The sequence below is a fragment of the Meles meles genome, chromosome 7, assembly GCF_922984935.1.
Source record: "Meles meles chromosome 7, mMelMel3.1 paternal haplotype, whole genome shotgun sequence".
NCBI classification, from domain to species: Eukaryota; Metazoa; Chordata; class Mammalia; order Carnivora; family Mustelidae; genus Meles; species Meles meles.
In genome coordinates, this window is record NC_060072.1 from 145,429,264 (window position 1) to 145,446,464 (window position 17,201).

Genomic DNA, 17,201 nt, shown 5'->3' on the forward strand with positions numbered 1-17,201 from the left:
CCCAAAGTAAGCAAAAGGAAGGAAATAACAAAGATTAAAGCAGAGATAAATGGAGTAGAGAACAGAAATACAAGAAAATCAATAAAACCAAAAGTTGGTTCTTCAGAAAGATCAACCAAAATGACTAACTTTTAGCTAGATGAACTAAGAGAAAAAGAGATAACTTTTATTATGCAATCAGAAATGAAAGTGTAGACATTACTACCAATTCTATATAACTGAAAAGGATTGTAAGAGAGTACTATGGACAATTTTGTATAAATAATTGGATAACCTAGATGAAACAGACAAATCCCTAGAGACACAAAACCTACCAAGAAGGTAGAAAAAAATTAAAGAAGAGAGAACATTTCCTAACTTAGCCTAAGGCCAGCATTACCCTGATAACAAGGCCAGATAAGGAAACTGTAAGAACAGAACATTACAGACCAGTAACCTTTATGAATATTGACATAAAAATCCTTAACAAAATACTAGCAAACTGAATTCAACAGCATGTTAAAAGGATCATATACCCTGACCAAGTGGGATTTATTCCGGGAATGCAAAGATGGTTCAACATATGAAAATTGATCAGTGTAACATACCCCATTAACGGAATGAAGGGGGGAAACACACGAGCATCTCAACTGATGCCGAAAAAGCATTTGACAAAAGTTCAACAACCTTTCATGATGAAAAAAAAAATACTCAAAATACTGGGAATGGAAGGAAACATCATTAACATAATAAAAGTCATACATAAAAAACAGTGAACATGACATTCAGTGGAGAAAGACTGAAAACTTTTCCTCTAAGATCAGGAACAAGGCAAGGATGTCTGCTTTCACCATGTCTACTCAACATAGCACTGAAAGTTCTAGCACAGCAGGTAGGCAAGGAAAAGAAATAAAAGACACCCAGATCAGAAAGGAAGAAGTAAAATTACCTCTTTTTGCAGATGGTATGATCTTTAAAATTCCACAAAAAACCTGTTAGAACTAATGCATGAATTCAGAAAAGTAGCAGGACACAAAGTCAACCTACAAAAATCAGTTGCATTTCTATACACTAACAGTGAATAATCTAAAAGAAGATTACAAAAACAATTCCATTTTCAATAGCATGAAAAAAAATTACTTAGGAATACACTTAACCAAGGAGCTGAAAGACCCGTACAGTAAAAACTACCAGTCACTGCAGACAGAAATGAAAGAAGACACAAATCAACAGATTTAATGTTATTAAAATGTCCATACTACCCAAAGTGATCTACAGATTGAATGCAATTCCTACCAAAATCCCAATGATATCTTTTACCAAAATAGAAAAACCCATCCTAAAATTCATATGGAATCACAAGTACCCCAAATAGTCAAAAACAATTTTGAAAAACAGAACTGGAGGACTCACACACCTGGATTTCATAACTTACTACAAAGCTATAATAACACAACAGTGTGGTATGAGCATTAAGAAAGACATACAAATGAATGAAATAGACTGAAAGCCCCAAAATAAACCACCACGTGTATGACAAAATGATTTTTGACAAGGGTGTCAAGACCATTCAATCGGGAAAGGACAGTCTTTTGAACAAACAGTGCTGGGGAAGCTGGACATCCACATGCAAAAAATGAGGTTGGTGGGGCACCTGGGTGGTTCAGTGGGTAAAGCCTCTGCCTTCAGCTCAGGTCATGATCCCAGGGTCCTGGGATCGAGCCCCGTATCGGGCTCTGCTCAGCAGGGAGCCTGCTTCCCTCTCTCTCTCTGCCTGCCTCTCTGCCTAGTTGTGATCTCTCTCTGTCAAATAAATAGATAAAATCTTTAAAAAAAATAATGAGGTTGGTACCTTACATAATACCATATACAAAAATTAACAAAAATCAATAAAAGATGGAACTATAAGACCTAAAAAAATAAAACTCTTAGACGAAAACATAGGACGAAAGCCTCCTGACATTGGATTTGCAGTGATTTCCTGGGTCTGACACGAACAGCACAGCAAACAGGGAAAAAGCAGACAAATTGGACTTCATGAAAATTTTAAAATTTCGTGCACCCAAAGACCCTATTCAGAGAGTAAAATCAAGCCACAGAATGGGAGAAAACATCGGCAAGTCATGTATCTGATAAAAGATTAAGGATCATATAAGATATATAATAAGTCACATGTCTGATAAAGGATTAACATCCAGAATGTAGGGAAAACCCCTAATACTCAGCAAGAAAAACCAAACACCCTGATTCAAAAATGGGCAAAGAACTTCTTTTATCCCCAAAGATATAAAAATGGAGGTAGGTACGTGAAAATATTCTAATCCCTAGGGGGATGCAGGTCAAAACTGCAGTGAGATACATCTCATACCCATTAAGATGACTACTGTCAACAGCAAAAACAAGAGGATGTAGAGAAAAGGAGCCTTTGTGCACCATTGGTGGGATGCAACCTGGTGCAGCCACTGTGGAAAACAGTATGATAGTTCCTCAAAAAGTTAAAAACAGAATTACACTATGATCCAGCAATTCCACCTTGGGTATACACCCAAACAATTTAAAAGTAGGGTCTCAGGGAGGTATTTGTACATCCATGTTAATAGCAGCCTTATTCACAACAGCGAAAACGTGTTACCAATCCAAGTACCCATCAACAAATGAATGGATAACCAAAATATGATATATACATAACAATGGAATATTATTCAGCCTTTAAAAGAGAGGAAATGATGTAATATCTGTGGCATATGGGAATTGCGCTAAGGACAATATTCTGAAGTGAAATAATCAGGTACAAAAAAGACAAATATAGTTTCGTGTCAGATGTCTTTGCAACCCCCCCCAAGATGGACTGGCCTTGGAAGAAACTGTACGTGTGGTGTTTGGGGTGAGGTAGGGGTTCTTAGATTGTCCCTCCCTTCCAAAGTTTCAGAATAACCCATGGTAGGGGCCAAGGCTGAGAGCTTGACTCTGTGATCTCACAAGTTCCTCCAGCCCCAAGACAATGATGCTGTCAACATCAAAGAGCAAACTTGGCATAAGGAAGGAAAGGAGTAGGTAAGGAAAAACCAGCTAAATACACTCCTACCAGCTAAATCTAGTCTTTGCCTAGCCTTCCCCTCTGGGGACTTCTTGTCTCTCGTGTCCTCTGGCATCACCGATTTGTGGCTGAAGGGAGACTGTCCAGTCACCAATGATGTAATATTACCTGAGAGGTCCAAAGGTGTACAGTCAATCCAGACTTTCTCAGGAGGAAAGAACATTTTATCATAGAGCAGCATCTAGTATTTTTATGGGACTATGTGCTCCGGTCTACTGTTAAATATTTCTCAAGTGGAGTGTTTTATGACCATTCCTGCCTGTTCCACCCCACGCTCCAGCTCTAAGTATTTCCCCATCTATGTTAACATAGAGCAAAGCATCAAAGACACAAATTTAAGATTTTTGGCTGCATGGAGCCAAACCCATGGTACTACCAAACTAAACACATGCCTGTACACCCATGTGCATGGTGGGTGGGTACATTTTTTAGACAGAGGTGGGGGAATTGGGTCCAATTAAAGACTGTTAGACTAGATATTCAGGAGAGCACATCAGGAACAACCTGTGAAAGAAATCTTCATTGATGGTATCGATACCAGCGAAAGGTATGAACAAGCAGTGACTCTGAAGTTCAAGAGAAGCTTTAAATCCACACTAGAAAGTAACTTGGTGTGACGCTGGGAGGCTCCGCACCTGTGAATGCCAGATAGCATGGTTCTATATGGGGCATGGGGCACGCTTCCCGCAGCATCACCAGCACCTGGAACTGGTTAGAAATGCAGATTCTCAGGCCTGGCTCCAGACCTATTGACTCAGGAGCTCTGGGAGGGGGTTCCAGCCCTCTGGGTTTTAACAAACCCTCCAGGTGGTTCTACTGTACGCTCACATTTGGGAATCGCTGATATAGAGGGCCTAAGACGAAGATGAAGGCAGTAAGGAGCAGAGTTGCTGTGGCAGAACAAGGACTCAAACATGGCCATGAGGAACTCACACACCAAGCCAAAGCCGCAATCAGAACACTGAATGTGGCGAGAGCGCAAACACTACTTTAGACCCTGGAAATGGAAGGAGGAACACGAAACGGTGTGACTACGGGACAAGGCAAGAGGGAAAGTCAGCACTTTGGAAATCACAAGTAGGGAAATAATTCAAGAACGTTTTCCCGACTAAACTGTAATCTTGGCTTGAATTGTCAAAGGCTCTTAGAGTTTCCTTCAAGAGCAATCCTCGGAAGCTGGGTGGCTCAGTCGGTTAGGCGTCTGCCTTCAGCTCAGCTCAGCTCAGCGGGGAGCCTACTTCTTCCTCTCCCTCTGCCTGCAGCTCCCCCTGCTTGTGCCTCTCCCTCTCCCTCTCTCTCTCTCTGTCAAATAAATAAAATATATTTTTTAAAAGAGCAGTCCTCAAAGGACCGAAGCCCCATTCACCAAGTGGTTTTTGTTTAGTTACTTACTTTGCTTATTTTTAAACTTATTTATTCTGATGCAACCTCAAACTTAGAGTAAAACCACAAAAACAGAAGAGACCTCTGAATACTCTTGACCCAGATTCACCGCCTGTTTACACATTGCCCAGTGCTTTAACATCCCCATCTCTAACCACAGACACTTACTACACATGTGCCTTTTCTTCTACAGCATTTGAAGGTAAGTTGGAGACATTATGCCCCTTTATGCCTAAATCCACAGGATATATTTCCTAAGAATACGTTCTCTAGCATAACTTCCTAAAACACAACACTCTCAGGTAATCACAGAACAATTATCTAAATTCAGGAAATTTAATTTTGACACAATATTATTATCTAACACTCAGGTCATATTCAGATTTTGTCCGTTGTCCCCCAAATGCCCTTGTTCACCATTTTCTCCCTTATTCTGGATCTAATCCAGGGTCACAAGGGGCGTTTCATTGCCATGTCATGTCTCTTTAGTCTCTCTCAGTCTGGAATATTGCCTCTGCCTTTCCTTATCTTTTTTCTTTTTCTCTTTCTTTCTTTTTTTTTTTTTAATATTTTATTTATTTATCTGAGTGAGAGAGACAGTGAGAGAGAGCATGAGCGAGGAGAAAGCCAGAGGGAGAAGCAGACTCCCAGTGAGCTGGGAGCCCGATGCGGGACTCGATCCCGGGACTCCAGGATCATGACCCGAGCTGAAGGCAGTCGTTCCACCAACTGAGCCACCCAGGCGCCCTCTCTTTCTTTCTTTCTTGAGAGAGTGAGCCTGCATGCCTGTGGGTGGGGGAGGGGAGGGGCAGAGGGGCAGGGAGAGAGAAAATCCCAAGCAGGCTCCACACCCAGCATGGAGCCTGACATAGGGCTTAGTCCTGCAACCCTGAGATTATGACCCAGCCGAAATCAAGGGTCAGACACTTGGGGTGTCTGGGTGGCTCAGTCAGTTAAGTGTCTGACTCTTGGTTTCAGCTCAGGTCATGATCTCAGGTCCTGAGATTGAGCCCCGGGTCCGGTTCTATGCTCAGTGAGGAGTCGGCTTGTCCCTCTCCCTCTGCTCCTCCCCCACCTTCTCTCTCTCCTCTTTTCCTCTGCCTCTCTCATACCAGTAAAATCTTAAAAAAAAAAAAAAAAAAAAAGAGCCAGATACAACCAATGGAGCCACCCAGGCGCCCTGCCTTACCTTTCTTGATCTCGAATACAGGCTGTTTTTCAGAATGCCCCTCAATTTAGGTTCATCTAGTGTTTCCTCATGATTAGATTCAGATTATGGATCTGGGGGAGAAATAGCACAGGTGTGATGTTGTGTCCTCCTCAGTGAATCATATCAGGAGGCACGTGAGATTAACTTGTCCCAAGATCAGTGGTTGTACTACAGGTTAACTGGGCACCATGCAGGGAAGGGGATTCAGGGAATGTGTCCAGCTTAGCTAAACTGACCTAGTGCAATCCACTCCCTGTATAAACATCTGTCCCTTATCAACTTCAATCCGCTCATTCTAGCTTCCATTGTTTCTTCTCTTACTCCGTCATTCCTTCTTTATACTGTAAAGCTAGCTGTAAGGAGGGCTTTCTCTTCTCCCCTGCTTACTTATTTATTCATTTATTTATTTATTTATATTAGTACAGACTTATGGAATTTTGTTTTATTTTGTTCCATAATCTGTTAGTCTCTTTATTTGCTTTGATACTCAAATGGTCCCAGATGTGGCCAGTGAGAGCCGGTTCAGACTTCCCGATGATGTCACCATCTTTCTTTGACTATTTCCTTACTTTCTGGTACAAGATATTCAGGCTCATCTTTTGATCTTTTAAAAAGATCAAACTGCGGGGCCCCTGGGTGGCTCAATCGGTTAAGCATCTGACTCTTGATTTAAGCTCAGGTCATGATCTCAGGGCCATGAGATTGATCCCCAGGTCAGGCTCTATGCTGCGCGTGAGACCTGCTTAAGATTATGTCTCTCCATCTCCTTCTGCTCCTCCCCATGTGTGGTCTCTCTCTCAGTAAATACAATCTTTAAAACTAAAGAAAGAAATAAAAAAATATATTGGGCGCCTGGGTGGCTCAGTTGGTTGGGCAATTGCCTTTGGCTCAGGTCATGATCCTGAAGTCCCGGGATCAAGTCCCTTATTGGGCTCCCTGCTCAGTGGGGAGTCTGCTTCTCCCTCTGACCCTACCCCCTCTAATGCTTTCTCTCTCAATCTCTCTCTTTCAAATAAACAAATAAAATCCTTTAAAAAAAGAAATTAAAAAAAAGATACATCATAAAATTACTAAAAATTTATTTTAAAAATAAAGTTTTAAAAATGTCTTCCCCATCCTAGCCCTGCAATCAGGCTTTTTTCCAAGTAGTCATGGTTTCTTTCGGTGAAGACCAAGATCTGGGCACCAAGTATGCTCACTGTTACTGTGTTGTTGCTTCTAGGTGTCGTAAGAGGACAGAGCTAGAGCATGCACACACACGCACGCGCACACACACACATATGACAGAGCTAGAGCATGCGCACACACGCGCGCGCACACACGACACATTGCCACGTACAGACATATGTACACACACACACACGAACACACGTACGACGATTACATACCGATATCTCCAACCCAGTTCTAACACCACAGGGCACATCTAGTCATCCTTTCCCCGTTCCATAGTCACAGCTTCTTCCTCCAATGGCGGGAAACCTGGACTGAATCATCTTTCTCATTGACGGCAACGGATTCCTACAGATCACCGAGAAGGGAAGCGTTGACAGTGACTGTAGACATTTGCCCTCAAATTTAACAGCAGAAAAGGGCTTCGGAGGAGAATCTGCTGCAGCTGTAAGCCTGTCCCCGTTTACTGAGTATCTGTCCCAGCTCGCTTTTCCTTCCACAGCAGTGGTTCCCAGCTGTGCGGACAGCATGTCTCCTGTGAACCCTTTCCTGTGTGCTGTCACCTTCACCGTCACTGACGTGAACACACCGCAAGGACACAATGTTTGGCGGGGTGGGGGGATGGGCTGAGAGGGGTACTATGTGCTGTGAATCTGAGCCGGGGGGTAAGTCACGCTACCACAGAGAAGGCTGCAGAGTCACCGAAACGTGTAAGAACTCTGAGTTCTCGTGTTCTCAGCAGACTGTCCCCCCCACACAGTCACCAGCTCCAAAGGCCAGCCTCACGAGTCACGCGTTAGCACGGGTGCCTTCGGTGGTAGCCGCGATTCTTTATAACTCTGGCTGACACGGTCGCCATGTAAGTCCTCCTGAGTGACAGGTCCCAAGTGTTTTAATTCAAAGTGTGCCACAAACGCTGAAGGTTGAAAACCACCATTCTAAATGGAGGAGAGTATTTTCAAGACTTAGGAGACGTAGAAGAATTTGCTAACAAAAATCCCGAATCTGGAAACAACACAGAAAACAGCAGAGACTGATTTAAAAAAAAAAAAAAAAAAAAAAAAGGTGAGAGAGAGAAAATCAGTAGGTTCAGAACATTATTTGAAATTAAAATAGAACCCGAGCACTACCTGGTGAATAAAAATGTTTTGGAAGGGATTCGGGCAAACAGGACACAACCCAAAGACCAGACAGATGGGAGAGAGAGAGGCAGGGATGGTGAAGGGCCTAAGTCTCAGCAGATAGATTTCTTCTGTCTTCTATTGGCTTTGTTTCTAGAAATAGTACGAAAATAGCGCTTTCAGAAGACTGGTGAGTGAGAACGAAGATGATCTTATGATGTCACTGAAGAGGAAATGTTCGCGTCGGCTCTCAAGGCTGCGTGAGTGAGGAGAGAACACGGAGGCTATCAGAGCAGCACGGTGGGGTACTGTAGTGCGCAAAATGTAAGATTCCATGCCGATGGCATTTGAAAAGAGAAGTCAGTGATCGGATTAAGAACAAAAATCAAACAATGCATTTCCCTTTCTTGAGACCAGGAAGACGAAAGTAAGGCCTGGGCTTTCCTCCCCCGTGGGGCTGTCATAGCTCCATGGGCTCGGGTGGGAGGCATGCTGGAACCTCAGCCAGGAGAGCTCACTGGGAGCCTTCCTGAAGGAGGAGGGGAGAGGCTGACCGCTGACCCGCCGGTGAGCTGGTCTATCTATGGGCTGCCAGGCCCTTCCAGGAGATTGTTCTGACCACATTCTGAATTTGGAGGGGGATCCCTCTGATTCTAGTCTCTGAGGAGGCCCACCTGGCCAGGGGGACATTGCATTAGGGGTCCAGGGGGTGAGTATGTGTCCTGGCCAATTCCAGTAGCTGTTCTTGGACATCTAAACCCAAGCCAGTGGCTGGGCAGTGTGACAATCCAGGGACTGCTCTCTGGAGATGGGTAAGACCTGGGCAGGGGGCGGTCAGGGCCCTAGTCCCAAAAGCTAGGGTTTCTGGGCAGAGACAGGCCAACCCACAGGGAGCAGGTAAGAAGGAAGGAGAAAGCTGCCATTTGGGGGCCCATGGCCAGTCAAAGCGGACCCCAGATCCTGCCCAACCCAAAGAGGCTCAGCTTGCTGGAAAGCACACACAGGGACTATTTGAGGAAATCAGACAAGAGTGGCTCACTTGGGGAAGACAGAAGGAAGCCAGCCCCACTCGGAACACCCAGCTTAAGATCAGAAACATTACATTTGCCAGGATGGGTGGGGATTCATGTTCTGGAAGCCAGAATCCTCACTGTGACATGCGGAGCTGCAGAAGACGGTCACGTTTTCCAGAATCCGTCCCCCTGAGACCTAGCACCAAGGTCAGATCCGGGCAGTGACTGAGCTCACCTCAACCACTTGGGGTCCGGACAGTTGACAGCACACGCTGGTAGCTCAGTCGTCAGACTTTCAGACTAGAACCCTCTGCTCCTGGTACATTCCAAAACCCAGACGTGAGGAGAGAGAACTTCACCAGGTGTCAAGCCCTCAAGCCATGAGGCCAGCTTATCCTGCAGATCTACTGAGCACCTCTTTGTAGAAATGTCACCAAAATGAGATGATGTGCACGAGCAGGCATGTCCCAGGACGCTGCCTGCAGCCGGGGACTTTCATAGTGAGGAGAGTCGTGGGGTCTAAATCTGCTCAGAGCTTTCGGATTCTAATCATAAGAAGACGGACATTTTAACCCAGCTGTACCAGTTGGAGAAAACTCGAATCGTTCTAGCTCTGACTCTTCCTTTCCTTTGGTGACATTCGCCTGAGAAAAGGTTTCACTTGGCATGCACTTTGTCATGCCCGGTCTGCTGGGAGTGACTGGGGGGGGGGGGGGGCGGGCTGTCTCCCAAAGGGGTGTCCAGAATCCTCCCAGATGATCTTGCAAGCCTTCTCGCCTTCAGTTTTTTCCCCAAGCTGCCTTCACTTGCTCAGAGAAAGACAAAAATTCCTAATTCCAGGATTTCCTGCATTTCTCACATTCACGTAGCAGGCAACGTGGTAGGGCCAAGGCACTGAACACCCCCACTCGGCAGGATTTTTCCCTCTCCTGTGCTAGCTCACCCAAGATTTCTGAGTTCCTGTGGCGGGGTCCTTTAAAATCTCCCATCCCCTGCCTTTCTGTTATGCAGTATTTTGTATATTTAAAACAGTGTATAACATACAGGCACAACTAATACTCTGACAGCCTCCTCCGTGTGGCCTCTCATCTGGGGCCAGTGGTCATCCCCCACACCCCGTCCCAATCATCACCTGCAACTGTTCTGACTGGTCAGCATCTGCTTGTTAAATATGAGCGGGCGCACAAGCAGGGAAGGGAGGGGAGACAGAGAGGGAGAAGCAGGCTTCCGGCTGAGCAGGGAGCCCGATGCGGGGCTCGATCCCAGGACCCCGGGATCATGACCTGAGCCAAAGGCAGACGTTAACCGACTGAGCCACCCAGGCGCCCTTCAAAAGCATTTTTAACAGGTAAAACATCGCACCACAAAAAATTCAGAACGAATGAAAAGGCACTCAGTAAAAAGTTTTTCGCAGTGTATTCCCAGCTGCCTCATCTGTGTTAATGGTCTCTTGCGTCCTTCCAGGGATGTTATGTATAGACAAACACTGTGTACAGGTACCATTTCTTCTTTCTGCACTGAGGGTAGCACACAAAACATAGGGTTCTGTCCCTTTTCTTCCTAACTTAACCGTGCATCTTGGAGATCTTTCCGTGCCGGTGCAGAGAGGTTTCTTCCTCTATGTGAAGAGCTACTGGTACTTCACGGGGCAGCTGTGTTGTAATTTACTGAATTAGTCTCCACTGACCATGTACAAGGAAATTTACAGCTACTGGCAATTACGATTGTACTGGCTATTACTTGGTACGTACTCACTCCATAAATACACCAGTGTATCCGTAAGGTAAATTCCTAGAAATGAAATTGCTGGGGCAAAGGGCACATGCAAAATAAGCATCACTGTCTGAACAACTCTTTCTTGAACACCTTCGCTTGCCAGCTATTGTACAAGGCTCAGAGAATCCAGTGTTGGGTGAGACAGATGTGGTCCCCGCCCCCCACCGCTCCAAGTGCCAATGATGGGACACAGCCACCGCGGCATCTCATTGTCTTCAAAGCAACCACGAGAGTGGCTGACTGTGCCGGGAGAGAACACAGGGCTATGGGAGCTGGCTGACCGGGTGGGGAGGGGGAGGGGAGGGACGGCTTTCCTGAGCAAGTCACGTTCACGTTCGGAAGGATAACAGGAGATGGGCTGGGGACAGCAGTGGGCATGGTGAGCGGCACGGGTGGTGGGGAGGGGGGCACTGAAGACAGTGTGACCAGGGGAAGAGTAGCTGGGGGGGCGGGGGCAGGTCCAGCAGAGCCTTGACGACTTCGTGAGGGTTTTAGCTTTTATGCTAAGAGCAGCAGGCAACCAGGAAGGAGTGAACCATCCAGTGCGCATTTCTGAAGATGACTGGCTGTATCAAGGAAGTAAATCAAAGCCTTTGGGGAGAACAGGCAGGGAGATCGATTCAAAGCCTATTGCTGCTTTCAGGCAAGAGAGCGCAGAAGCTGGGCTGGCTGGTGCCAAAGAGACAGAGATGGTGAGAGACTGATGGGGAGGGAAGGGAAGGTAAGGGAGAGGGATTTCCATGGATGACTACACAGTCCCTAGCCATGCTGGATGGTGAGCACTTACGATAAGGCTCCTGGAGGGCTTCTAAATGATAAGAGCCCCTACTGAACATTTTCCACATGCTTAGAATCTGGGGTGTATCCTAAGGGGCCCCTCACAAAGCCAGACCCTGGCTACAAAAGGCACCGAGTGCCGCCCAGGTTGCCCTGGAGAACGCCTTCTGAACGAGCTGAGATGTGCTCATCCCCTGTCTTATCTGCACCCTTGCAGGCGTCACATGCCCTCCACCCATGTCGGTGGAACATGCAGACATCCGGGTCAAGAATTACAGCCTGAAATCCAGGGAGCGGTACACGTGTAACTCCGGCTTCAAGCGTAAAGCAGGGACATCCAGCCTCACGGAATGCGTGTTCAACGAGACCATGAACATTGCCCACTGGACAGTTCCCAATCTCAAGTGCATCAGTAAGTAGCTCTCCCTGCAGAGCTCTCCATGCCCCTTCCCAAAGCCACACAGAGCCCAACTGTAGTGTGGGAAGCCCAATGAGCTCATCTCTAGGGGACAAGACATTTGTGTTAAGGTCTGAAACTACACAGACCTCTAAACAACTCGAAATGTTGTGTAGCCTCTAAACAACATCCCTGGGAGCTGGACATACATAGGCTTTAGGGTCACACCATTTTGGCTTCCTTGAGCAAGGGTCTTACCATCTTGGATGTCTTTTTCCCTCATCTAAAAAATGAAGCCAACATGAACACTGTGTAAAGTGAAACCTGGTAAATATTAAGTCCAGCCATCCCTCATTTTGTTGCATTTTGCTTTGTTGTACTTTACAGATAATTGTGTTTTTTACGAATTGAAGGTTGGTGGTAATCCTGCCTCATGCGAGTCTACGGACGCCATTTTCCCAATAGTATTTGCTCACTTTTTGTCTCTGTGTCACATTTTAGTAATTCTCACAACATTTAAAACTTTCTCATATTTGTTGTGGAAGCTGGGATCAGTGACCTTTGATGTTACTGCTGTCATTCCCTTGGGGCACCACAAACCACACCCACATAAGACGGTGAACTGAACCAATGGATGTTGTCTATGTATCCTGACTGCTGCATGGCTGTCCCCCTCTCTCTCTCTCTCTCTGTCTCTCTCTCTCTCCTCGGACCTCCCTATCCCCTGAGACAGAACAATATCGAAATTAGGCTAATTCCTAGCCTTACGATGGCTTCTAAAGGTTCATGTGAAAGGAAGAATCACATCTTTCTCTTCAAATCAAAACTAGGAATGATTAGGTAGTGAAAAAAGCATGTCAAGTCAAGATGGGCCAAAAAATGGGCCTCTTGTGCCAAGTTATGACTGCAAAGGAGAAGTCCTTAAAGAAAATTGAAGGTGCTACTCGAGAGAAAACACAAAAGGTAAGTAAGCGAAACAGACTTGCTGGTGATATGGAGAAAGTTTGAGGGGTCGGATGGAAGATCAAACCAGCCACACACTCCCATAAGCCAATGCCTCGTCCAGAGCAAGGTCCTCTCCTCAGTCCCGCGCAGGCTGAGAGAGGTGGGGGAGATGCAGAAGAAAGACGTGAAGCTCATGGGGGTTGGCTCACGCTCTTCAAGGAAAGAAGCCATCGCCATAACATGAGTACGAAGTGAAACAGTCAGTTGTCCAGAAGATCTGGAAAAGATAATTACTGAAAGTTGCTACACGAAACAACAGATCCTCAACATAGACAAAACAGCCTTAGTGTGGAAGAAGAGGCCATCTAGGACTTTCCCAGCTGGAGAAGAGAAGTCAGTGTCTGGCTTCAAAGCTTCAAAGGACAAGCCGACTGTCTGGTTAGGGGCTAATGCAGCTGATGACTTCAAGCTGAAGCCAGTGCTCACTGACCATTCAGAAAATCCCAGGAACCTTAAGAATGATGCCAGGTCTACTCGGCCTGTGCCCTATAAAGGGGACAACGAAGCCCGGATGACAGCACCTCTGTTTACAACATGGTTCACTGAATAGTTTAAGGCCACTGTTGAGAACCACTGCTCAGAAAAAAGGTTCCTTTCCAGATATGGCTGCTCATTGACAATGCACCTGGTCACCCAAGAACTCTGATGGAGATGAAAATGAAATTAATACTGTTCTCGTGCCCGCTAAAAGAATATCCCTTCTGCAGTCCCTGGATCAAGGAGTCATTCCAATCTTCAAGTCTTCGTATTTAAGAAATACATCCCACAAGGCGATGGTTGCCAGAGAGAGTGATTCTTCTGATGGATCTGGGCAAAGTAAATTAAGAACCTTCTGGAAAGGAGTCACCATTCCAGATGCCATTAAGAGCATTCATGATTCATGGGAAGAGGTCAAAATACACACCTTCACAGGAGTTTTGGAGAAGTTGATTCCAGCCCTCCTGGGTGACTTTGAGGGGCTCAAGGCTTCAGTGGAGCAAGTCACTGCAGAGGAGGCGGAAACAGCCCGAGACCCAGAGTTAGAAGTGGAGCCTGAGGACGGGACTGAACCGCTGTGATCTCGTGATCAAACTCACACAGATGAGGAGTTGCTTCTTATGGACAAGCAAAGAAAGTGGGTTCTTGAGATGGAACTACTCCTGGTTAAGTTAACAACAAAGGATTTAGGATATTACATGAACTCAGTTGGTAAAGCAGGGACAGGGTTTGAGAGGACGGAGTCCAGTTCTGAGAGAAGTCCTGCCGTGAGTGAGATGCTCTCAAACAGCACCACCTGCTACACAGAAATCATTCGTGAAAGGGTCAGTCGCTGCAACGAACTCATCGGTGTCTTATTTGAAGGAATTGTCACAGCCACCCCCAGCTTCAGCAGCCACTCCCCTCCTCAGTCAGCGGCCACCAACATCGAGGCAAGACCCTTCACCAGCAAAGATTACAATTCACTGAAAGCTCAGATGATGGTGAGCATTTTTCTAAAGATTTTATTTATTTATTTGACAGACAGAGATCACAAATAGGCAGAGAGGCAGGCAGAGAGAGAGAGGAGGAAGCAGGCTCACCGCTGAGCAGAGAGCCCGACTCGGGGCTCAATCCCAGGACCCTGGGATCAGGACCCAAGCCGAAGGCAGAGGCTTAACCCACTGAGCCACCCAGGTGCCCCTGGTTAGCATTTTTTTAGCAGTATTTTTAAATTCAGGTATATATATATATATATATCTGGATTTTTTTAGACACTATGCTATTGCTCACTTCATAGACTACAGTATGGTGCAAACATAACTTTTCTATGCACTGAGAAATAAAAATATTCATTTGACTTGCTTTATTGTGGTGGTCTGGAACAGAACGCACACTATCTCTGACGTATGCCTTTAAGATTATCGTAGCAAGAATTTGGCTACAAAGGGTGTGTGCTCACAGCATGCTTGCTTCCTAGAGAGCTTCCCAGTTTCTCCCTAGAAGACTGTAGGGAAATTATCAGTGTTCTTTGTTGTTATCTACCCAGGGGAATGGGGGCTACCTAAGTTGGTCACCACCCATGTGTGGTGTCCAGCCAGCAGTCCAGAGCCCATGTGAGGGATGGTTTTCCGAATCTAATTTTTCTTTGAACCATCCACAACTGGATGACTATGTCGGAAGCCAACAATCTTGGAGTGGAAGTCAATAGTTATTTCCAGGAATACTAAGCCCCTTAGTCTAGTAAAATAAAGATTAACTCATGGTTTATTGCATATTTGGTTCGTGTCCAACTGCAAGCTAGATACTTTCTCATACATGTGAAAAGTCTCAACTCCTCACTGGGGAAGTGGACAAAGGGGTTGTTCTAGAGCAAACTCACTCTGCCATAAGATTTCTTGAAGAGCCAGACTTTCTCATTGATTTTGTGCACCTGTCTCCTGCACCTGCATGACATCATGCAGACATCAGAGGCAGGGCAAGGAAGAAGCCTTCTGTTTGTTGCAAAGGAACCGTTCAGCTGGGGGACATAGAGCCACACGACATCAAGTGGGATTGAAGTGACGAGCTAGCCGGGTGAGGACAGGTATGAGCAATGACACTCTGGCAAAGACACAGATGGACATCTTATTCTGTCCAGTCTGGACACCCACTGGTACCCATAATCCAGGGGCAAAAATAAGGACTTTCCAGCAGCGGCAAAGTGACTGTTTCTTCAAAGTCCCAATTCCTTTGGGTGAATGAATCCACAATAGAGAAGAGTTGGAGGCTCTGAACCAGTTGGTGGGGGTAGGGGGGAGGAAGCAAGGGGGAGAGAGACATTGGATCATAGACTTTTAGAACCTAAAGACTGGAGATCTTTGGTTTTGTGTAGCCCAAAGATTCCTCACCTTCTACCATTTATAACTCCATTACTTTTCCTAACCTCCTGTGCTTAGGATGCTTTTTTTTTCCCCCTTACGAAACAATGGAATGTACTGAGTAATCATTTATTTTCCCATGTAAAAGACAGTATTCTAAAACTGAGTTCATCTCATTGATATCATTCTAACCGAAAATAACAAGACATCTGATGTGTGTGCAGTCTTTTCGAAAGGCTAGAAAAAGTTTGCTGTCTTTGCATTTGCATGGGAATTGCAGACTGGGAAACACTGTTTCTAACTTCTTGTGCTTCTGACCTATCCTGGGAAGCCAGATAGCTCTATTTTAAATTTATATATTTTCTTTTTATTTATTTGTGGTTGTGAGGCACTCCAGGTTCCACCCTCAGGCTCATGAATACCATGTGGTTATCCTCTCTCTAGGAGACCCCTCCCTGACTCACCTAAGGCCATCCTCCACAGAAGTGCCGGCAGGGGTGACCCCAGAGCCAGAGAGCACCTCCCTTTCTGGAAAAGGTAGGGATGTTGGAAACTCTGTAAGGACTCCCATTCCCTGCGACCACACAGGTCCCTCTGAGTCCCTCAGATTCTTGGACCACTGCTGGAGTTCCACGGCCAACTTAAGCAACAGAACCCACTTTTTATTAACCTCAACGTTAAATTGTATGTTAGCTTAATTTTCTCTTTTAAATCAAAGTTCTTGATAGCTAGGTTTCAGTTGCACACAATTAATGGTGACTCAAAATCCACTCCAAATATGCCGGATCAGCCTCAGACGCACTTCCTCATCAAAACTGGGGAGGATCTGCCGATTTGCCTGCCCTGCACGGTAGCCCGCCGTCATTCATGGGTGCCAGTGGAAGACGGGGCGTTCCTGCTCCAGAGACCAAGGATGTTCTTACTTGCTTACTTCCTGTCTTAGTCGGCATGTTTGCCTCAATTCCCTCATCTCTGTGCCCCACAGGGGCAATGGAGATGGGTCTCCAAGATGTCCACACATCCAGCGGGCTGCTTCAGAGCAGAGGAAGGCTGAGTTCAAGGAACTCATGTCTTTTTTTTTTTTTTTTAAGAATTATTTACTTATTTATTTATTTGAGAGAGGAAAAGGTCCTGAGTGGGGGAGGGGCCAGAGGGCGAGAAAGAATCTCAAGCAGACTCCATGCTGAGCACAGAGCCCGGTGATGGGCTCCATCCCAGGACCCTGAGATCACGACCTGGGCCAAAAAGTCAAGAGCCAGACGCTTAACCAACTGAGCCACCCAGCTGCCCCAAGACACTGGAGTGTTTTATAACTAACTGACCATGTCTGCCCTTTGCTCCAAGGAGAGGGCTGTCTCCACGTTCCAAAGCTATAGGAGCATCTTTGAAAAGACAGTCCCAGGAAGGGCTGCCAGCCTCTGCTGACAGGGTGTACAGAAGCATGAGAGACCCAC

The 17,201-nt window shown here is 45.9% G+C and overlaps 1 protein-coding gene across 3 annotated transcripts in view; it reads left to right on the plus strand.

The window, feature by feature from the left end:
- Positions 1–17,201, plus strand: part of IL15RA (interleukin 15 receptor subunit alpha) — a 44,194-nt gene that overhangs the window by 14,373 nt on the left and 12,620 nt on the right. For 2 of the 3 annotated variants that reach the window (XM_046011764.1, XM_046011765.1), the window contains exons 2-3: positions 11,747–11,941; positions 16,192–16,284. In XM_046011764.1, the coding sequence (XP_045867720.1) occupies positions 11,747–11,941; positions 16,192–16,284 (288 nt within the window). The remainder of the gene's footprint in view (positions 1–11,746; positions 11,942–16,191; positions 16,285–17,201) is intronic. The other variant, XM_046011766.1, reaches the window with a different exon arrangement.